Source organism: Camponotus vicinus, unplaced genomic scaffold (genome assembly GCF_025532165.1).
Source record: "Camponotus vicinus isolate PSW18456_S1 unplaced genomic scaffold, iyCamVici1.0 SCAF_8, whole genome shotgun sequence".
Taxonomy (NCBI): Eukaryota; Metazoa; Arthropoda; class Insecta; order Hymenoptera; family Formicidae; genus Camponotus; species Camponotus vicinus.
This window is the reverse complement of record NW_028141980.1, coordinates 12,654,032-12,678,654: the sequence shown is the minus strand read 5'-3', so window position 1 is coordinate 12,678,654 and position 24,623 is coordinate 12,654,032. Positions and strand designations below refer to the sequence as shown.

The window sequence follows — 24,623 nt, the reverse complement described above, 5'->3', positions numbered from 1 at the left end:
TCATATTAAATAAAATATGTGATTGAACAAAGAAATAAATCAGATTCTCGTTTTAGAATAATTGATGACGAAGCGAGGGATTACTGTTGTTCTAATTTACGAGTAGCAACGTTAAATGATAAATGCAATTTTCGATATTTAAAGTGACGATAGCGCCGCAAAATCGTTGGTTCATGTACAATTCATGCTTCGTCACTCGTTTTACGGCCGGTATCGAAAACGCGCGCGTTTGTCGTTTTCGTCTCAACGAATAAAAAAGCATTGTCACATTGTTCGGCTGTTAATCCAGACGATCTCGCGACACGGATGCGAATGGCATACCAATTTCAAGTTTCAAAGAAATACTTCGGACGCTCACAAGTTTGTTGCTATTCGTGCGTACGCTTTTCGACGTGCAGTTTTTAGTTTATGTGCTCAAAATGGTGTATTTCCCCTTATTTATCGAATTAAGTTCAGCTATAAAATCTGCAGAGAATATTCGTAATGAATACAATTTTATATACTTCTTAATTTTTTGATGCAGTTTTTTTATTGCACATTTACTTATTTATACTACCATTGTGTTACTTGGTATTTTTTAGGACTATCGAAAATACTCAAATCACTTTAAATCGCAGTTTCCCAAATTCTATTTTATGCTGGAAATTTTATTTTATTCTAAAATTCATTTTTTATAATATATAATATTTTATAATATAGCTATTATTGTATAAAAAATCCTGCCCTAAAGTGTTAATTGTTTAAAAAAATATTATTTAAAAAATTATTAACTAATTTTCATCTGATCTGTATATTATTTTGAATTATATTCAAAATGTAATGTACGTTATATATACGATTCAGATTTAAAATCTTTGCGATTTTATCAAATATAAAAATATCCTCGTTTTCTGTTTTATTTGATTTCAAAATGTAAAATTAATTATTTAACTATCTTAATGTAATAATTATTAAATGTATAAATCGTATTAAGTGATAATTATCTAATAAATAATTAATTTATGTACTTCAGTTTATAGTTTTATATTATTATGCATGGACGCCGTATATTAATAATTGTATTTATTGTACAAATTAAAGCTTTTTTATTGTTAAATTCCTATGCTGGTGTAATCTTAACGTAAAATAGAATTTCTGAAGTCCAGTATCGTAACATTGGAAACTTTGGTTTCAAGTGTTTTGGATATCTTTCATAGTAAACAGCAGCATGATACATGCATAATGACAAGCAGCATAACAAGTAAACATGTAATCAAAATTGCATTTCGAAATGCATTCGGATTATCATATGATAGTTCTCTAACCCAATGCAATGTCCGTTCTAGCAACATCCTAGTTGTCTACATATACTTGTACCTTGTTTATTTTTATAAAATTTTATGTAGTTTTTTATTTAGTTATACTAATTATCAAAAGTACTATTTTGCAATAATAGGTTTTTTCTTTTTCTCTTCTCATGCGTCGACAGAAGCAGAAATCTGATAAAACGTTCGTTATTTCCGCCGAGACTAAGCAACTTCCTCTGCGGCGCTTGGTTTCCCAATTCTCTGCAACTGCATTATTAGCGAAATTCATGCAACGCATTATATACACTCCGATGCACGTAGTGTTCAACGGAATAATATTCGTCATGAGAGATTAAGATAAATTGTTCACGAATTTATAAACAAAAGATAATTATCTGTTCTGATTGAGAGAATTCTTCAAAATTAATAATGTCAGAGAAGGGAAAAATAAATTTTAAAACGAGATAATGTAAATATTTTTCATTTTTTAAGGTTATTAAATACATTTTATATTAAGAAAAATTATTAGAGTTGCCGTGGTTGTGGAGAAGTGAAACTAAACCTGAGGTTTTATTCATACCGGGATTAAGAAAAATTATTTCAATATTAGTTTAAGAAAACATTTATTTATGTAAATAAAAAATAGTTTATATACACACATACATATATATAATTCTCTAAATATATGTTTCATATTTTAGATATATAAATGAAATAAATATAATGCAAAGATTTAAAAAATAATAAAAAACACTACATGTATGCAACGTTTAAAAAACACTGAAAGAATTAATCTATTTAATTTTATATCAAAAAGCTCCGTACAGATATATATATGTATGCATGTATGTATATATGTATATTGATTTATAAATTTAATATTAAATTAATTAACCGATAATGCAAGAAGTGAGGTGCTAGAACACATTTATTGGCATACAATATGCAGAAAGCGTTTCAATTTCGTGCTTTTGGAATGCGAAACAAAAATATTTCATGTTATTTTTTATATGCAATGATTGCAATGCTTATGCGTGGATGGTATATCGAACGTAATTGATATCGCGATAAGTTCACATGCGAATAGCTATTATAGATGTAAAACACATGTATAATACATCAAGAAATCCTGATGTGCATCTGTTAGTGTGCTCCAACATCGCGATTCGAGTCTTAATGGATCCCGGCCTATTCGTAGCGCTATCTGCGCGTAACAGTATCATCATTGTTGAATCCGCTTAGTCGCGAGCGATTCGATTACCCAGATCGTCGCGGCGGGGGGAAAGGTGAGAGGGGAATTCTTGAATTAATCAAGAGTATGCAACCTCGGCGTAGTTCGACGTCTTTCGGAGCAGAAACGCGATTTCCTCAGAAGCGGAAATCCGTACGACGATACTTTCCTCAAGTGCACGGGGAAATTGATACAACTCTCGCTGAGCTTCCGTAAGAGTTCCTTCACGTGTCGGTTCTTCGAGACATTACGTGACAAAGAGAAGCAAGTTCATCGCAATACGATTAAGATAAATAGCGTCTTGTAAAACTTGTGTTTAACACGTACGATAAATTGAGAATGGATGAATATTGAAGAGAATATTAAAAGAATAAATATATGAAGGAGAGAGAGAGAGAAAGAAAATTATTATTTATTCTAAAGAGAAAAGCAACATCACGTTTAAAATGCCACGAAATGATTGGCGCGTTGTAAGTTATAACGCCATGCAAAATTACATGAAACATGATATTATAGAAATCAAATACCTATGTTACGCAGTCGGAAATCCGCTACATTCATAAGTTTGTGTTTAATAATAAGCAGACCAATAACGACAGTCCGTTTCAGACGCGCGAATAATTAGTGAAATCCGCGAGCGCAATTGACTAATTAATTGCTAGAAATCGCACAGCGATTGTAGGATTCGAAACGTTTCGACGATACTGACTTCGATAGTTCAGTAATGTTAAATTTGTTTATGTCAAACGGCGCAATTCGGTGTGTCAAATATTAAACAAAAATATCTTCGATTCCATTTATGAAAAGGATATAATAGAGCTCATTTTCATCATTGATTCGCTCGATATAACCGGATCGAATGTAGATTATGCACATTTTGCAAATTATCTTCAATTTAAGATTTAAGTGGCAAAAAGTATTGTCAAAAAGTAATTTTGAAATTGCGTGTAAATTGTAGAAAATATAGTATGCGTTATATTTCCAAAATATGTAATAATAATGATTGTAATAATAAAGAATATTAGTTAATTTTTATCTATATAATTTATATAATTAATAATCTATATAAAAATATAATCTATATAATTTTCATCTATATAATACAGTTTCTTAATTGGAATTTAAATTATTTAATGTTAAATGCTAAATGGTTTTCAAATTTAAGCTGAAAATGTCAATCGTCTTTTTTTTGCCAAAAAAATCTTGTAAAAATAGTTTGAAGATTCTAATGCTTTCAATTCTAAACAATTACAAATTAAATCAGATATACTATCTTTTTCCTTGTTCTCTTTTTTGCCCTTTTTTTCATATATTATGTGACAGAATATATAGTTACAGTAAAAAGACTCTCGTATAACGTGGGATATGTTATATTTTGCATTAGATGATACTCATAGGTTGTGAAAAATTTAAAAATATGTTATATTGTAAAAGAAATATAATTTTTTTCAAAATCTGAAATTTATCAATCGTTATGGAGCAGATATAACATGTTCTATAAGATTTAAAATATTACTTTATCATCTTATATGGATTCTGAATATCAAAAAATCTATTGCGTCATACGAGAGTGTGTTTACTGTACTTTAAATGCTATATTTAAATTGAATAAGTCATAAATTACTCACTTTACTGTTGTTCCGCTGTTGGCCGACGTCTTCTGGTTCTTGTCATGTCCATTCTTTTTATGGCACATCACTCACTTTCTCGCGAAAACACTGTTAAATAATAATCGAGCGCGCACTAATGAACAGAATATAATTAAGCTAATAATTACGCGGCATTTTATGACGCTTCCGATTAATCAAAACGTATACTTTATTATATATTGCGACAAGAAAATAATTCGAAAACTACTCTTCGCCCGACACTTGATTACATTTGCCAACTATTATACATAATATATATACATGTTTAATAATTATATTTATTAATTAAATGCATTGAACATTGTCTTATACTCGCGAATTTTATTAATATTTAAAATAACTTTGATTGTCATGCTTCCGCAAGTCGAATTAACGAGTATTTAAAATACATTAAATCATTCGACAATTTGCAATCAAAATTTAGTATAATACATTTTAACATAAACCCTACAAAATAAATATATTACGTATGTATTATTAATAAACAATTTCGTAGTATAATAATTATAAAGTAATTAAGAAATAATCACGTTTACAGTATCTATCTGCATGCCAATGTATTTAACGACGACATATTTAACGTGACACGCATAAAAGCATTAAAACAATCTATAATTTTCGCATTTTATCGCTTTAGAATATATATCAAGTGAAATAATATTCATTTCGATAAACAGCTATCATCGCGATACTCTTACGAATCGTTTATCGAAGTTGACCCGTCGCGCGAATTCATAATTGTTAACTGCATTAATTATAAGAAGTAATCTCGTTTAGGTTAAGGGCTCTCAACGTCTTAACGCGATCACATTCCGATGTATAATATGGCACAGGGACACACAGTGATGCCCACGCTACAACACGCAACCATGAATGGAGGGGGTAACGGACACATGAATCGCTCATATGATCGTTACCCTCTCCACTCGCGGTTACGTGTTGCTAACGTGGGCATTCTGGCATCACTGCGCAGGGACATACACGACGCGTCATAACCTTGAGTGGTCGACGTCATAACCTTCGTCGCGTGAGAGGGGGAAAGGAATGCAGACAATAGCGCGAGAGATATATACAAACCAAATATGCGTATAAGAAATAATTCGTTGAATTATTGAATACAATACAATATAAAATAAATGTATATAAATAAATATATAATGAATATATGAAATGGATACAGATTATAATATGTATATATTAAGCAGCACGTCAAAATCTCGCCGCGTGAATGAGAAGAAAAATTTTATAAATAATAGCTCTATATACACAAATACAGTATGAGTTAATGCGTCCTGAAACATTTAATACGTACATGCACCGGCAGGAATGGTGTCATATACATATGAGATGAATATATGTGGAATATTTTACTTAACACAATATCTCTAAATTATATATATAATTATGAATTAATGTAGCACGGATAATGTATCACGAGTATATACATTATAAGATACAAATGTAATTTTGGGTCTTGCAATAATTATATATGATTGGAAAATACATGTTGCAACATGAAATAGTAGCCCGAATAGTTCGTTTTCGTAATAAATAATTGTGGAAATCCCATAAAGTCATAATTGATTACAATTAGCGATAAATATTAGCATTATTAAGTTCGATTCCTATTCAATGCGTTAGAAATTCATGCATAACTGTCCGAACGGGTTTGTTAGTTATTTATGGCTATTATTTCTATTGTTTATGCGTCATATCGTGTACATATTTCTTCTCAATTTCCGCATATATCACGTGTTTCAAATGTAATTTAAGTTTTTATGTTACGTTAAGAATAAAATATACAGTAATATATATAATATAAAATATACAGTAAAATATACAATAAATAAATATATATATATATATATATATATATATATATATATATATATATATATATATGTAGGGAAGGACTTGCCACAATCGCGTTAAATCGTTATTTTCGAATTATGTTTGCGCTCCTCTGACTTTATTATTGTAATGCCTCGTTTTTATCTTTGTTTTGATTTCGAATGTTCGCGACGGTTGATCGATTCTTTGGGTATAGTCGAGCGTGTCGTGAGCTGATTGGGCCACGTATGAGACCACGTATGAGATATATATATATGTTTACTGCAAGATCTTAAGACTTATTACAAATTTCATTATCGCAGATTGAATCTATCTCATCAATTTAAGTTATTGAATTTAAAAATTCAAGCTGTTGTTCTTTTTATGTGGCTCCTTTAGATTGCTCAATATTCTTAATCATTAAAACAACTTTTTGATTTACTGCTATAAAATTTAAAATTCAGAAATTTTGAAAAGATTTAAATATTCATGAAATTTTCCTTTATCGTGAAATTTTTTCAACGAAAAAATATTTTTTTTTATTTATTATTTCTATTCGACACAAATAATGATATACATTAATTTTTGAAATAAATTTAAAATATTTTTTGGATAATTTTAAATAGAATTGCAAACGCTTTAACATCAATTGCTTTCGAGAATTTACTACACTATGATTTCATCGAAAATCATTAAAGATATAAGATCACTATCTCTATTCAATGGTTAACGAATTGATATTCAAATGTATGATATGAGCAAAGTTTATTATCATATTGGAATCAGATAATATTCATTAAATTTTGCAATTTTTGTCTAAATTCTTCAATGTCATAATTTCTTTTATGACATAATATATTTTTTCTCTCTTTAGTTTTATCTTCAGATAAATTGTGGATAAAAATTTAATATAAATAAAACTATTTGGCACGTGTGTTTATTGTAAATTTAATATAATTTTTTTTTATTTAAAAAAAGAATTTATCTTCCTCTTCTTTGATTTCAAACTTTTCATTAAAACATTATTCGTTAATTTACTTTAGCTCGGATAAGATATTAAATACGCTATCAAAGGCGTGATCATGTTCTAGAGTTTTAACAGTATCGTGATATATTTCTTGTTAGCGCACATTTCCCATATAACGATTAATCCCTCACCATCCACCATCGTAAATGCAATTTTCCAAGGGAGAAAAGTTCTACGGGAAGGTTATGAGAGGTCGCAATTGGATATCCTGTCCTCTTCGAATATTTTTTCTGCGAGAACTAAGAGGATACGACGGGTTGATACTACGATCAGGCTGGATAATCGGAACAGCAACGATTCTATTTCACATGATCCACATATGTCGCACAGTTGGGTGTGCACGTACAGTGATCGAACATATATATATAGTTGATCCTCCTCGTGTAGAGTTAATTTCGTTACGATAATCCGCAAAAGGTTAACTCGACACAAGGAAAGAAATCAGGTATGTATGAGGTCAATGAAAGCATTTAACTCCCACAAGTAAAAAACATGAGAAATTATGACAGAAAGTAAAAATGTAATATATCGGGGTATAATCTTTCTTCATATCTATTTTTAATGATAATTTATAAACATTGTTCTCTTTATTAGTAGAATTAATTTATCATTTTTTTAATATTATGAGGATTATATTTTATATTTATTTTAATTAAACATAGTTATTATTTTCTTCATTTTTTAATAATTATTATTACGTAAATATTAATTGTTTTAAATAATAATTATTAATTTTATTATATGATTATTACAATGCAATGAATCACAGTCCATTTTTGCGCTTTTACATTTCAGCTTCATTTTTTCTGCCAATTTAATTAAAGATATCTCGATGGGAAAGATTTGCTTTCTTTTGCAGGCGTAAGTTATTGGAAAGTATATAATGACTAATTCAGCTTTAAGTAAGAAGTTACAAATTGTGCAAATTTTAACACAATTTTCTACACTTGCAAAGTTTAAAGAGAATCATTGACAAATATCCTTTATCTATAAGTTATACAATAATCGATCTAAACTTCTCTCGTGAATGTGCTATTTCGATTAAGCCATATCGCGTTTATCAACTTTCATCTAGCCACATTAACCGCTCCTCTGCCGAGATATTGGCGCCAGAAAGGAAACTGTGGCCGATCGATCGACGGGAATTAATGCATTTCGAAGGGCCCGTCAGCGCCTATTTACATTTTATTAAAACCGCCAGCCGTCGATGTCCAAATATAAATCCAAATTCAAAGCGGTATTGCGAATTCCGCGGTCTGCAACCATGGAGCTTGGCTGCGCGCGATGATGCGGATGCAGATACGTCGCCGGCAGCAGTGGCGGTTGATCCGCTATCTCCAGACGCCGGTTACATCGTAAAGCCGAAACTGCATTCCGTTATCTCGTCGACCGCCATCGCCCCCTTGCCCTTCTCACCTCTTCTCTTTCGGAATCGCCTTTTCTTCCTGGACGATTCTTCTGGCGATGTATCCGCGCGCGAACAGACTTGTTTACAAGTATTTTCGCTATCATCACTCGGAAAATTGGTAGTTAATTTTAATTCGTAACATCGTTTGCTTTTTAAATTTATTAAATGGAAGAAATTTGATATAGTTTTGATATTGTTGTTCATTTATATCAAGTACATACACACTATATTATATAATATAATACTATACTATTATTAATACCATATTGTCAGATTTCAATAATGTATAAAAGTCAATATAAATGACTGGTGCAGTAAAACAATAATGATATGAAATAAGAGAGTCGCTTAAAAAGCTTTAATCATTAGCAGCGCTAATTAATTTGTTCATGATTGTATATAGCCGCACAATTAAAAATATAATGCTGTTTTTAGAATTAATTTTAGTTTTTTAATTTATTATAATTAGTTTTTAGTTTTAATTTATTAAAATTTAATTTATTAATTTACTTAAAAACTTATAAAATGGGTATCTATTCTATTATAATTTTTGCATAGTTTTTTAATCGTGTTTTTTCGATTTTTTTTAAAGTTTTGATCATTATTTGTCTTAATTAACATTTTCACGTTCATATAATTTCTGGTGAAAGATACGTCAGTATACGTCAGATATTTGCAAAATGTCATATGAAAAATCGCGATATCTTTTGCAATATTGATTTGAACGCTTAAAATATTGAAATTTTTTTTATATCTCGTAAAGTACACATCACCAAAACTAATAAAAAAACTAGAAATGGAAAAAAATTTTTACTCATCTCAGGATTTAAATATATTTTTATAATAATATACGAAAAATCGATTTCTGAATTGGAAGTTTATTCTATTATTTATTTTTCTGTAATAATATTTATAAAATTCTTTCATCTCTTGAATATATATACTATTTTTTACAAAAATATAAATGAATTCTGTGAGAGATACGAGATATATATCATAAATATTAGTTTTACAAACGAAAATATACTCTAAATTAATTGTGTGTTTTAACATAGTATTAATATATTTATTTATCAAAAATTCTATCTTAAATTTTATTTTTGAAAATACGTGCCTTCGTCTAATTCGTTTTCCAAATTGCTGATTTGAAAAAAATATATAAAAATGGATATATTTCCTGTAGAAAATATGATTATTTAATATTTAAAATTTTAAAAACAATTGCATACCATTTTCTGTTTCAAATTGCAAAACTGTACTATAATTATTTTCACACTACATCATGATAGGTGCGATGTTGTTTACACTTTGACGTGCGATCCGTCAAATTATATGTCAGATTGCAAGTACCCTTCAGCGTGAATTGCATTTTCTTGACTTTCGAGAGAACTTGTGTCAAGATTCTTCTAGAGAGATTCTTCTTGAGAGAGGAAAGAAATTGTCAGCTCGCTGCGCTTTATTTGAAATTTGTTTCCTACCTTAGAAAAATCGTTCAAAAATGTACGATTTGCTTCTTCATAGTAAATAAGTCGGTATCTGTGTCTGTGTAATTTTCCCTCAATTTTTACTGTCCATATTATAATAAAAATACTGCTATTGCATAAAAGATGATACTATTGCAATATAGAATCTTGTATAATATTGATATTTTCATAACATAAATAAATTTATTTAGAGAGAGAGAGACTGAGTTTGCGAAATTATTAGGTTTAAAATTTATAACGAAAACTGCGAAAAGCGCAAAAAATATAGATCATTATATTAAGATTCTTTTCGACTTTAAGACCGATACCGATTCTTACTCGTGCAAGGAACTATTCATTTTCGATCAGTCGTAGCAAGTCGTTACTCTCTTTATTTAAAGGCAGCTAACACGAAAGGAAGGGGAAGTCACGGGTCTAAGGTAGCAAGTATTTGCACGGAGCATTAGCCTTAAATCCTTAATCGACAGTCCCATTAAGGCTTGGAAGTTTAAGGCACGGAATGTGCATGTCGGTGCATTAATCCCGCGGAAACGCATTTTTCAATGTTCGGTCGCTAATTTATTTAACCGCAAAGTGCTGGCGAGGACTATGCTAATGCTCATTAATATGCATTAACGATTGATCCCGGCCTCTCCCCCAGCTCTTTCAATAATCCCGAGTCAGGACTCCGTATTCGATTCGACACCGATAATTTGATTATTTCGCATAAGTAAGTGATATCGGACGACCTGCACGTATTGTTGAATTAATGTCATGTTACCAATAATGGTACCAATAATACCACGATACCAATATGTGCAAAGATTTTGATCCTCATTAGTACATAATCTACAAAATAATTAATTGTTTCTTAAAATTAGAGTTAATAATATATTATCAGCATTTATATATTTACTAACTATTTATATATTTTACTAATTCACCATATTTTATATTTTTTAATTTACACACATTTTAAATTTTTGTAAGAGAAAATGTGTAAAAAATTCATAATGATAATCCGTATATACAGTTTCAAGAGTTGGATTTACAGCTCGGCGTCGTGTAAAGTAAATTTCAAGCTTTTACGCCGATGTAAAATTAAAGCTGAATGCTTTCTGACATTATGTAAATTTTTCTGCTTCCTGCGTGCCGCGCCTTTTCGAGCCATATAAACGTCATAATTAAATCACTGTCCATTCGCGCGCTCTTGCACGAAATAAGTCTGCGCACCTTCTGCAGCGACTATTAACGCTTTTACGCCTGTTATAAAATACGGTGGATATGTTGGTAGCTGATAGCTAATGATCGTGGATTGTTTTTAGAAAGTATGCAATTTTTTAATAAATACGATTCACGATTTTTAATATTCTGAATTAAATCAAAAGATTTACGTTCACGATTTGAATGTTTAAATATAGATTATTCAATAATAGTCACATTTCAAATTTCTAAGTCTGAAGTCTATTATGCTTAAAATTTCATTAATATAATCTTAATATACAAATCTTTAGCCGTCGAGTTTCAAATGATCGATTATTAGTAGCTAACTTTCAATGCAGCACGAATTAAATGTATTGCTGTATAATGTTATTAAAATGTGACTATTAATGAAACATTAGTGAGGGCCGTATAATTCGCACTGCTCCGGTGAACGAAATAATTACGTTGATCGTGTCTTTGAATGGTAGAGCCATTAACGGTATATTTATGTCTCTGCGAGACATACCGGAAAATACAACGTCTTCGGGAGGTAATGGTCTTGCCATTCCTATCCATCCCTTTATAGGTCGAACCTGTACGAGGAAAGAAAGGGGACACAGTTTCCAATAGGCCGTCCAAAACGACGCTGCCAAGCGCGTTCTAGAAACGTTTTTAGTGCGCCATATGTCAGGACATTAGACAACGAGGCGTCATGAAATCGTGATCTTCCAATGAGCGTAAATTCGTCCATCGGCAATGAAGATACCGGGACGAGCGACAAATGCACATTCAATGGAGTTTTACGTTCTCTCGACGAAATGCGAATTTATCATCTACTATCTTCGTCGTGGATGAAGTCGCACTAAAAATCAAATAAAACAATTCACTGAAGAATTCATGGCAATGTTCCTTTCTTTCTCTCTGCCTCTCTCTCTTTCTTCAATATCTTATTTCAATTATAAATGTCTCCCATCTTTGTATGAATTTTGCTCTAACTTATTTCATCTCATTAGAACTTTTAAATTTTGACGAAGTTAATGTGATGAAGAAAAAATTTAATGAGAAAAAATTGTAAAGAACATTATACACATATCAATAATAAAATGATTTGAACCGTATAAAAAAGTGTCCGGTAATATGAATTTTTTGCCCTATCGATGGTTAAAAAATTATACATCCGTAATAAGTTATAATGAGATCTGCATATATCAAATTGCACTTAAACTTATTTAATGCTTTTAATAGTCCTCAAGAGCCAGTGTGAGAAATTTATCTCGTAACCCTTCAAAGAAAACTTTCAGCCCTCGAATGCTTTAGAATTCGAAGTTGTTAATGAGATTCAAAAGTTAGATGATAATTTCAGTCTCGAGTGTACTCAGTGAAATCGTAGAACAAATCATATTTTTTTAGAAATCTTATTGTTTGCCATTGTATTAAATTCGTAACGCAAATGATAGTATAGAATGACAACATCTTGATGTTATATATCTGAATATTGTGGAAAATAGTAGTTTCTCGTTTCGACGTAAAGAGAAAATTTATTTTACGATCGTATTTCCGTCGGATAGAAATTTATGTGTTGGCACAAACGAGCAGAAAATTCACGTACTTAGTTTTCAAACGCCCATGGAATGTAAAGAACGCGTCCCTTTAATTAATAATTTTAAATACATAAGCAATAATCTGTCAATTACTGGCGTGTGTGTGTGTTTTCTCGCAATAATCATTCTTGATATCAGTATATTAGAATAGTCACAATTCTATGACATAAAAGCGAAGGTTCAATGTTTTATATTACGTTTCCTCTTTTGCTTCGAAGTAAGAATAATATAAAGCGCACTCGCATTCTTAGTTATTGATATTTAGGTGAATATGCATACATGTATCAATAACATATACAATCATATTATTTATGGCAATATCTGATACTTCGCTATGTGTGTGTGTGTGTGTACTTCCTGTATATAAAAACAAATAATATAGAAACTCCATTTTCAGCAATTCCAGCGAACGCTGAGTCGAGATCCTCCTTCTCTTCGGAAAAGCTCCGGAAATGCTTATTTTACGGCAGAGCGTCATAAAGACACGATCCATCAATGAGCATAAAACTCTCGACTTCGGTGCCGTAACCCGCCTGGCAATAAATACAGATGAAGCGAAAAGCAGCGCTCTATCTCGTTCGCTTTTTTTTGGTCAGCCAGGAGACTTCTGCAATCGTAACTCGCGAACTTCGTCACCGCCCGCACATCACATAGAATCTCTCTTGATTCTTTTCAGACCACATCGCAGTTACTTTATTCCGATTATCGTATCCTCTCGAGAAATCGTGGAAACATTTAGAAAAAAAAGTGTCGTCGTTAAAGCGACGTTTTTACGATTATGTGCGGCTTTCTAACTTTTCCCAACTCTCTTTAGAATTCTCATCAACTTGCATCAATAATTATCATAATTATGTATGGTGAGTAATCAGAAATATTATAATAATAGATATTATTATTTTAGTAAATATAAAAAAAGACTTCGACTAATAAATTACTGTTGAACTTTGAAGATATCATAACTGAAAATTTATTGTTATGGGATGTTATTTAATGTCTATTCCCTCTTCCTTCTAGTATTCCTTTTCTAGTATAAACATGATAGTAGTATAATTTATTGCGATATAGTGTACTCTCTTGTGCTTTCCTCTACATAGATAATAAAATATTTATGCATACAAATTATTATGTAAATAATGTGATACTTATCTGTACAGATAGTTTTTTCAATAAAGTTGATATGTTTTATTTTACCTTAAGTCTAAAGAAAATAAAATTCATAAATATACATTTATATTTATCTGTTTTTTTATGCACTTAAAAAAACTTTTAATGTCGTCAGATTGATTACTAAATGCAAGAAAAAACACAAGCTAATATTTTGAGATAATGTTTTCGATGTATGTCTTATTGTGTTTCTCTAGCAAGCTTTCTACAGTTGAGCCAGACGATTCATCTAACTTCTTTCAGATTTTCTTTTTAAATCTTTCAACGCAAAAGCGAGAAAATTAAATGTCGACAACGACGACAATAAATTCATGACTGCAAGCTAGTTCTCGTAATGACGTTCTAATCTAATCCGATTATTCAATTTATGCATAGATAGAGAAATGAATTAAAAATGAATTAATTCAATATATTTTAATTAACATTCTTAATCAATTATCTTACATATTTTCTGAAATTTTTAAGATTATATATATATATATATATATATATATATATTTATGTATATTTATATATATATGTTATAGAAGTTATTCCATATATGTTGCATTTCTTTCATTAAGAAATGCATCACGAAGAATAAAAGTTGTAAGGATAAAGGAAGGCTCATTTCCACAGAAACGTTTTCTCCTTCGCAGGTAACTTTTTAATTTCTAAGGTAATACACAGAGAGATATTTTCTGCAGTAGAATTCATTCTCGCATGGCAAACAGCGGAATTGGCTCGTTTATATGCTGTTTTATAACCTGCAGGAACTTTATTCTGATAATCTTAAAAACGCATTCAACATTGCTTGCTAGTCTCCATACAAAATGTATATAAGAATGCTTAATGCGCATTTAATATTTAATAATTTTATGTGTATTACAAACTGATTTTAATTCAGTTTTTGAAAACATGTTTTTAAAAATTTCTAAGAAATATTAAAAAATATGACTTTTCTCAAACTATTGTATAATATATTATACATAATCTAATAGATTTTTTTAACTAATTGTAAGTAAAATGCATATTAAATTTTTATGTTTCTTATTTCTGTAAGAAAATTTTAATGTCTCTTGACGTTTGTATAGTAACAATGAGATATCATATACTTCAAAATAAATTTACTCTTTATTACTCTCCCCATAGCTCGCCTTGTAGACCGTTTCGGTACACTTCATTAAAGAGCAATTAAATGTTCGTCTGGAAAAGTGAGAAATGGAAAAATCTACAATAATTCTCTCATTCTTCTTCTCGGAAGCTCTCTTATTCTTTGCTTTAATATTGGAAAGACATTGAAACTGCAAGTATTTGAAGACGATCTTGGTGTGGCGAGACTTAATGAACCGAAGTTTCTTTGTGCATGCAAAAAGTCGTCGTTAATGAATACGATGCAATGAAATCAAATTTCACTATCGAACTACAAATGCAAAGAGTATCTCTTCTGTTTTTCTTTATAGTTTCGATTTTACGCAAAAAATAAAACTTTTTGTGATCGTAAATATCATTTATTATCACTGGAAAATCCTGTGAAGAAATAATCTGAAACCCTTGGTTTTTACAACTTTGTATAATTTTAATAATAAATTTGAGTAATTTTTTATTTGCATTCTATAATTGATCTTACTTATTCTTAATTTTTAGTATTGAACCATCACCTCTCCACAGACATTTGTTGCCGGCGAGTGAAAATTTAATCAGACTTACGACAAACGTAGTGCTAATTAGTCCATTTTCCGTTAATTATCCCGAATTATGCAATTCAGATTATTCCCAGAGATATCGCTAATTTCGACTTGGGTAAGCCATGCTTGCCAATACCGTGATTGCAACTTTAATGTGAAAAATTTATCTGCACAATCCGATTTAATGTTAACAAATATATGAAACAGTATATTGTGATATTACATATGTATGTGCAAATATTTATAAATTTTATATAATATAAAGTGTGTTTTTTTTTTCGAAAATTTCTGTTTCATATCACTTGTCTTCTATTATGCTATAAAGCCGAATTTTGTTATTTTTAATAATTTAATATAATAATTATTTTTCAGTTTATTTCTGAAGACAATAACCAAATGTATAATTTATCAAATTCCTAATTTAATTTAAATTCAAAACGAAATTGCAATTATATGAGCAGAAAAAATATGATCTCTTTTTCTCTCTCTTTCTCTCTCTCCCCCTTTCTCTCTCTTCTAATTCCGTAGAGTTATATAAAATTCATATTTTCAACTGCAGAGCAAATATCACAGAGCAAAGAAATCTATATGTATTATGTGCTATGACTTAAAACTCATAACACATTGTGCCGCAGTAGAGATAAATGTTGCCATCCACTTTTTTGCTTATAATATATGTATATTTATACCAGCCGGTAGTAACTCTTTTGTATAACAAAAATATTTAGTTAGCATTCATAAACAAGCGATAAAACGAGTGTACAAAGATACATATTTTATACAGTTTTTATTAAAAGTTAATGCGACAAATTAAGCAACGTTCAAAGTAAAAACACATAATAAAAATTTATACTAAAACATTATTAACGATGAAATACAATAAGTAATAAAATATAAAATTAACCGTTTCTTTTAATTTCCTAAACAAAAAAGAGTATGTTGATTTTATTTAAAAACAGAATAAATTATATTAAATTACTAATAAAAATAAAAATACTTATAATAAACATATAATTATTAATAGAATATTTTAAAAATTTACTACATGCTTTTAATATTGCTCGGCTAGCGCAATTTATTTGAAATGTACTCTGCGTGCGCGTAATTTTAGACAAGGTTGTACCCGACCAAACAACATGACCAAAAAATTGTTATACTACACTGTGAAGTGCCGTTTCCTGCTGCGTATCGAAACTTTTTGGCGTTACGCTCAATGTCATTGTAGTAATAAATTGTGCTTCAAGTGCACCACAAAGGCATGGCGAGCCGCATAACTCACGCACCATTTCTTCGCAACGATTCGACCAGCGACACACCACACAGTAGGATCTAGTTCATGAATAGTTTTATATTTGCTATGAATAAATTCATGAAGGGGGACTGTGCGAACGATTGTAAACGGAAAAGCGCAGGGAAATCAAAGTCCCATTGGCTTTGTTTGCCTCGAGAAATATATATATTCACGCGAAAGATTTTATTTTTGACATGTGTATGGTATACGACATGCCGAAAATGTAAATAAAAAAAATTACGATAAATAACAATTCTTCAAAGCATCCAAAATATGCAAATGCAAAAATACACTACAGCCACCATTGACTATTCTGTACGTATGTATCACAGTTTTTCGACGAACGTTCCTATTTGTCTTCATTATTCGCATCCATTCATTCGTCCTTTCGCTTCATCGTAGTCTGTAAAAAAATTGTAGTAACATTCGCACGAATTACTTCATTAGAACAAACAAGACAATTCAAATATTATTCTGTTTACATCCCCTGGACAACGAAATTTAATCTTCCTAAATTCAACTTTAATAATAATATATTGGAAAGTTTTAAAAACGCATTTAGTATAATATTCATTAACGTCATTTACAAATATTTAATTAAAATTATAAATAATATGAATATTATGACTTAATAAAATAAACAGTATAGCATAAAATAATAATTAATCTTTTTCTTTTCAAAATTTCATGTTGTAATTTATATTATTAAGGGGAAAAATTTCAACTTTTTTGTTATTACTTATTTATATAAAAAGAAATACATATGTATATATAAACTATCTCAATTAAAATTACGACATATTTGCTTTAAATAACATATAAGAGCGTAAGAGAGCTTTGTTTAAAGAAAATTAATTTCTTCATTTTCACATTAAGCAGAATATTAAGAAAAGTACGAGATTACATGTGAATATAATAAATAATAAGGTGTTGCAGTAAATTCTGTGTACACATAAGAGCGCAATAGGGAAAATGCGGTAGTATAATCTATGCTCGGCGAATCTGTTGGGAATTATCGTATAATACCGTTTTATATCTTACGTATAATTACTTAGTTTTACATGTGGAATTACCACTTATGCAGTAGAGATGAAAACATGTAAAATACATGGAAAAGTGGAAAAATGGCAAAGGTAAAATTACGAGGTCTTAACTTCACTGAGCGAAGTTTTCTAGTGGCAACGGAAAGTCGTACTTCTTAATTACGGGACAGAATAAACTCTACGGCTGACTTTTCGATCGAATTTAAAGTTAATTATGAGATATAGCCAAACGAACGCTAGACTTTACAAACGAACGCTTTATATTAAAGACTTAAGAGCTGGAACGAGTAAAAAATCGATAAGAAGACAAACTCGTAGATTGCAAATACATCCGTGTCTTAATTACTGGAATAACGCAGACAACAATGATACTTTCAATAACAAAAATGTATAATTAAAATAAATAGCAGATCGGGGAAATTCTTTCTCATGGATTTCCCCTCGCTCGATGTTGACTTACCTTAAAAGCATCGCTGAAAGCTCCGTAATATATCTTTCGAATTAGGTGAAGAAAATTCATGATAAACGGTTTACTTTAAAAGTACTATATTTATATAATCCGTCTCGTATATCTTCTTAATAGCCGTATTGTAGATATTTTATATACAAATGTATACACTCTGTACATTCTATTCTACATGTTAAACGTTAACATGTAATCTGTACACAAACGGAAATTTTAATTAGGTTTTGCTTTCTGTAAAAACTGCGTTCATGAATGTAGTCTTTTCGATCGTAGTTAACATGCACATGATTTTCACACACTTGCGATCGGCGTTTAATTGACTAATTTAATTATAACGATCTGGTCGTGAGTACAACAGTCTGCGCACGTACGGTTGTATTTTGCAATTTTCTTAGGTATGTGTATATTCTGTATGACTTTACGAGCCATTAAGTATAGAAATGGCATGACGAAATGCATGAAGACAAATCATGCTCGTCAAGTTGAAATATATTGTCGGTAATATTACTGCGTCGGATATGTATGACTATACATATGTACAAATCACTCGTGCTTTCTTGTAATGACGCAGGATCCAGTTTTTCTGATCGTATCTGAAAGAGATTTAGTTCGTCTACATCAGATTTTTTTGTAATACACACAAATATACAGATGTTTCTAATTTTTTCATAATTACTAGAATAACAATGATATATTAGTAACAGCAATAACACATCTCATTTTTCATAAATCAAAAAATATAAATTTTCATCAACAACGAAACATTTTTCAAAACTTAACATTCACAATAAAGATAAGTTCTCAATCAGAAAGAAAAAAACTAATCTAATAATTTAAAACTATAATATTGGAGCATTAAAAGTTAAATAAAGATTGTCTTATAAATAATAATCATAATAATAGACATGTTCGATAAGGAATAAGGTAGCATATAATAGAGAATATTTAATCGATTCATTAAAACAAAAAAAAATGTGGAGCATAATATAAATTATATTTTTTAAATATTTTTAAAAATATATAAAGAGGGAGATTTGCGTGAAAATATTAAGAATTTATTTTATTCAAAATGTAATAGATACTATGCGTCGAATTAAAATTATACACTATGTTTCATAAAATTTTAAGTGTAACTTATTATTATTCATTTGTGCCTTTATATTCTGCTCGAGTTCTGCTATATTTCTGCTAAGAATTGTAAATCAGTAGACAGATACAATGATGTATAATATGGCCTGTTAACATTTAGAAGGAATTAACCACACGGAAGAATTAACATCAGACAATCCAACTGGAGAACCATCAGGCGATCTGGCGGTTTGTAAATGGAACTTACAAAGGAGGAGTGGAAACCAGTATAATCGTCATTGTGCACAATCGCGCGATTATCAAACCGCATGATTTCAGATGTCTCCCGCAGCAATCGTAAAATAAGTGTATATCCTGCCGTTTATTTCGATCTTCGATTCCGATCAAAATATTTATACCACCGTTGGAAATAGATATTGAATTCTCGTGAAAAACCGTGAACGACATGTCGCTGATTCGACACAATTGGACATGTATACGTATCATACATGTGTGTGTTTGTGTGTGTGTGTGTGTGTATGCATGTATGATGTGCATTACGAACTATAAATGCATCCTTGAATTATCATCTCTTGAATCCGTTGACCAAACGTGCGCAGACTCGCACGTTTCTGCAGAAATCACGTGGAAAAATAGTTTACCTAACATCGCGTTTTGCATATCGATCAGACCGATAAATGTATCATCACTATTTCTCGGCGTCGATCAATGCCAGTCACATTTTACGAGGTACCGTTAAACGATACTGACTAAAATTCGTATTTTCTATCGGGTGTCGCAACTCAATCGACACATGTATCATGTGTCTAAGATCGTTGAATCTATAAAAAATTGTATTTTTATTTCAATGTCAATCGTGACCCGATCCAATGGTTTCAAGAATTTATTGCAACTTCTTCCCGCGGTGCACGAGGCGTTGCTAAAGAAGACGTATCGTTTCCCGAAGCATATAGTTAGACTACGTGATGGAGATACGTCGGATCGAAGAATTACGAGTTCTTTGAATCTCAAATCGTTTTATCACACAAGTGTACGCTATAAATTCTTTATCCGGTTTGCACGACGATTCACAAAATAAGATGCCTAGCTAATCGAAATAATTAGTCGTTCCTGAGAAAATCCCGCGGGCCACTTTACTCATGTCTTTCTCTGCAAAGTGGGAAAGACCGCAAACCGTTGTGCAAGTTTGTTTTTCTCTTCAGTTGACGAGTGATTAATAGCCTTTGGTTTCCGCTTCTCCGTTCCCGGGTGGCCCTGCAGTGTGCGAACAAATGAGATTTCGTTCCCGATATGTTACGTACCATTAAGCCCACGAGATTTCACAAAAATCGATAAGCAGTATCGGATAAGCCGCGCATCTTAAGCTGCCTATTATAAATTTAAAAAAAAATACAAGGTGTTAAAATTTTGCGTAACGAAACTACCGTGCATTGAAATAAATGTAAAAATAATAATAGCCTAGAAAATTTAACGGAATTTAATTGATATAATCAGAAGAAATGTCTGAAAATGTATTACTTCATTTTTTAAATACTATAAATTTTTGTAACATTCTATAAAATAAATTTCAATTCCACAATATTATTCTGCATTGCAATTTTTAAATAAATATTTTACATACCAGAATCGTATTGCTGAAAGAAAAAAATCATAAAAATATTTAAAAAATATTTGTATAAATAAATATATATTATAAATGTACTTTTTTTTTAAACTCAAGAATTCAAGTTCAAGAGCAAAAACTTCTTTTCATCTCCTCACGGAATCGACGATACGCGCATCGTTTTTCCTTTATCTTTTTGTGTATTGTAAATGTTTTAAGCGACTCTCGATTTAATCGCGCTTAAGTACTAGCCTGAAGTTTACGATACGATCTAGCTCTTTCTCGCTGCTTTTCTCTATTTCACAACTCATATATCATGAAAGGCAGCGATTGTCATAATGTTTCACGGTAAAATGCATGATTCTCGCAAGGATTCCAATTATTTTCGTCACATAAATTTGTTCATGTGATATCGCCAGCAGATTCTTATCGCATTTACTTGGCTTGTCCAATAGATGCGGCAATAATTTTTTAAATCTCTTTTACTAAAAAACGTGTGTAACGTGTTTTGACTGTAAAGAATTACAGTCATCGCTATCTATTCAAATCGCGCTAGTAATGTACCGCAGATATACATTGACTATATACATTAACATATATTTTTCTATCGCCATAGTTAACATCGAAGTCGCATTCGAAAAAGTTTATGTTGTTTCTTAAGACGGCGACTCAAAACGCGTAAATTCGAAGTATATGCCATTTATTAATGTACAAAAACGCTGACGCGAATCGTAAAGCAAACACTAGAAAGGTATAGAAGCCCCGATCTCCTGGTCCAGCGATCTCTTCGTCATGTCAATCGACCTGACGACGCATCGCAGAAAGCCGAGAGACGATTTAATGCCGTCCAGCGAGCTCTGTGTACCGACCGTTCTCCTAGTGGGTCGTCCGAGCCGTCTCGCAGTTCGATTGGGCCAGGTTCGATACATGGGGTCCACGCTGCATCGTTCGAAGGCACTCCAGGTGATCGACGATCGCCGCGGCAGTGGATGCGTGTGCGAGGAACATCCGCAGTGCTGCCAGGACAGGGACGGGGTCTTGCATTTAAATACGGGTACCCTGAAGCCCTCCGGCGGTCGCAGAATCGGTAGGTCGTGCAGTTTCAAAGCAGTCTCTGCTCGTCGCCACGGTTTCGAGATCAGTGAATCGTCCGCTGTCGTCCAAGCGGCGCGATTTATCGAATTATGAATGGGGAAACTGTTCAATCGAGAATCCGCGTTAATGCTGATCGTATTGAAACTGGACGCGTCATCAATTATCACCGATTTTTCAAGCCTGCTTGATTCATCAGCGGGTTTTTCGATATGCTTCTCTTCAATCAAATGGATATGAGTTGATACATCGCTGATCTTGGATGACTGATTAATTCTTGACGAATCGCGATTGCAGGATTCATTGATCACGGGCGATCTTTCACGCTCAATCGCGTCGCGATACGTGGATCAGGAAGAGGAGTTTGCTTCCATGGTGGAGCTCGTCGAGGCGTCGTCATCGAGGGAGCTTTGCGTGGCGACGGTCACCTTGTTCCCGACGTTGTTACGAATCGCCGCCGAATAATTTTGACGGGGATGGCGTCTCTTGTAGGGCTCCCAATCCCCAGAATCCCGGCGTCAGTGCGTCGCGATTACGTCCGGCGCACTCTTCGTACTCTCTATACTAAACGGCCGTCTTTGATCAACCTCGATCACCGCTTCCGCTCGATACCTCGGATCCATTGGCTGGCGTTTAGTCGGCGTGTTGCCGGAAGAATGCTGTGATGTGCTCGATGTGGTGTTGCTAGATGCATGGCCAGATCCATACACGGAACTGCCGTATCTCTCGCCGGAGCCCACTGTAGGTTGTCGCGCAAACTTGGGCGACTGTCGATAAACACCGCTAATATCCCTTCCAGGCTTGGGGCTCTGGTATCTCTGGTAAGATGGGTAGTCCAGCTGCTCCGGATACTGAGCAACTTGCGGCATAGATAGAGGATAGCTGGACTCGTGCATGGACCAGCCGGGTGGCGCTGGGATGGGGTTGTGTTTCGGACAGACACCCATACTGCCGTCTCGTCCGCGGGATGCCGGACTACAGCCAGAGCATTGAGATATGCTCTGCTGATGCGAACTGTGCTGTGACGTCTGCGTGCTCGGTTGCGAGCTCGGCTGCGAGGATTGAACGCTCTCGAGATGAGAACGTTGCGGGCTCTGTTGCTGCTGTTGTGGATGATGATGATGGTAATGGTGATGAAAATTGGTCCCATTTTGAGAGCTGGGCGCGCGCACGCCAAAGGTCGTGAAGCTCATCGGCGCCATCGCATCCAATATCCGCGGCTCGAAGAGGCTCTCCCTCGTCTGACAGGAATTATCGCGCATTTCCGGTTCCTCGCTGGACTCCTGAAGGCGCTCTTGCGTGGCATTGCTTACGTTATTGCTTTGGTGAATGTCGGTGATGTCGCTTGCATTGTAAGCTATCTCGAGAACGAGATCCTTGGTGTACTCTTGAGATATCATGGTAGTGGGTGGCATGAGTTCTTTACTGGGCAGGACTTCCAAACTTGGCGACTCGCTACCGCGTTCATGTAAATCCGTCCTGGAGCTCGAGATTGGACATGGGGTCGACTTTCGACCCAATTCATCTAAGCGATTTTCTCTGGATTGCCTTATGTGCTCCTGCGGGAAAGCGAAAGAACGAAACGCGTAATAATACATAAAGCATAAAATTTAGTAATCTATTGGGATAGTTGTAGAGGTTCCTGGAGAGAAATACGATATTATTCTGTAATTAAATTTATAAAAATTACATGTATCCAAATTTATAAAAATTAGATGTGTATCTTCTTAAATATAACATAAAGTCACACAACTTATTATTTTATTTATCGAGCAAAATGATGTTTATGCATTGTAAAATTGATAAAAAACGGGCAAGAGTCAACTGTAACTTTATTGATCTTAAATAATATATTGTATTCATGATTGTTTTTATTCCATTTTATGTGCATTTCTGCATGATTTAAACGCAATTATTCACTATATCTGCGAAAGAATATTTCAATTATAAATAAGCTGAATCTTTTATGAAGATATGTACATGTAATTGGATATAAAAAAATCTAAATTTGTGTGTGTGTGTGTGTGTGTGAAGATTAGTATAATATATATACAGTTAAATTATATATATTAAAATTACAAAATGAATTTATAAAAAATTTACACTATATTTTCAATAGTATATTTAATATAGATTTTAAAAGAGAAAATATCTTTTATTAATTGTTGTTTATACATAAAATTATACATAAAATTATATAATTATAAAGTTTTAAATTTTATGCAGCACTTAATTTAATTTGTATGTTGCTAAAATAAATTGTATTAGTTCGTAAAACAAGACAGGAAATAATACAACATATATGATTGCCATAAATTTATCTACGATTTAAATATAAATTAATAATCAGCCTGATTTCTTTGTGCACAGAAATGAAAATGTTAATAACAAACAATTAATATTTCATATGTTATAAACGTGACGTGCGACAAAGGCTGCAATATTATTGTAATAATGGAAAAGAAATTTAGATGCATTTTGATGTTTGTTAGCATAATTGTTATTTGGGA

At 32.0% G+C, this 24,623-nt stretch overlaps 1 protein-coding gene across 7 annotated transcripts in view; it reads right to left on the bottom strand.

Moving 5' to 3' along the window:
• Positions 1 to 22,452: 22,452 nt before the first annotated feature.
• Positions 22,453 to 24,623, bottom strand: part of Neto (Neuropilin and tolloid-like) — a 110,684-nt gene continuing 108,513 nt past the window's right edge. For all 7 annotated transcript variants that reach the window (XM_083106623.1, XM_083106628.1, XM_083106625.1 and 4 more), the window contains one exon: positions 22,453 to 23,672. In XM_083106623.1, coding sequence (XP_082962749.1) covers positions 22,632 to 23,672 — 1,041 coding nt within the window. In that variant the 3' untranslated portion in view covers positions 22,453 to 22,631. The remainder of the gene's footprint in view (positions 23,673 to 24,623) is intronic.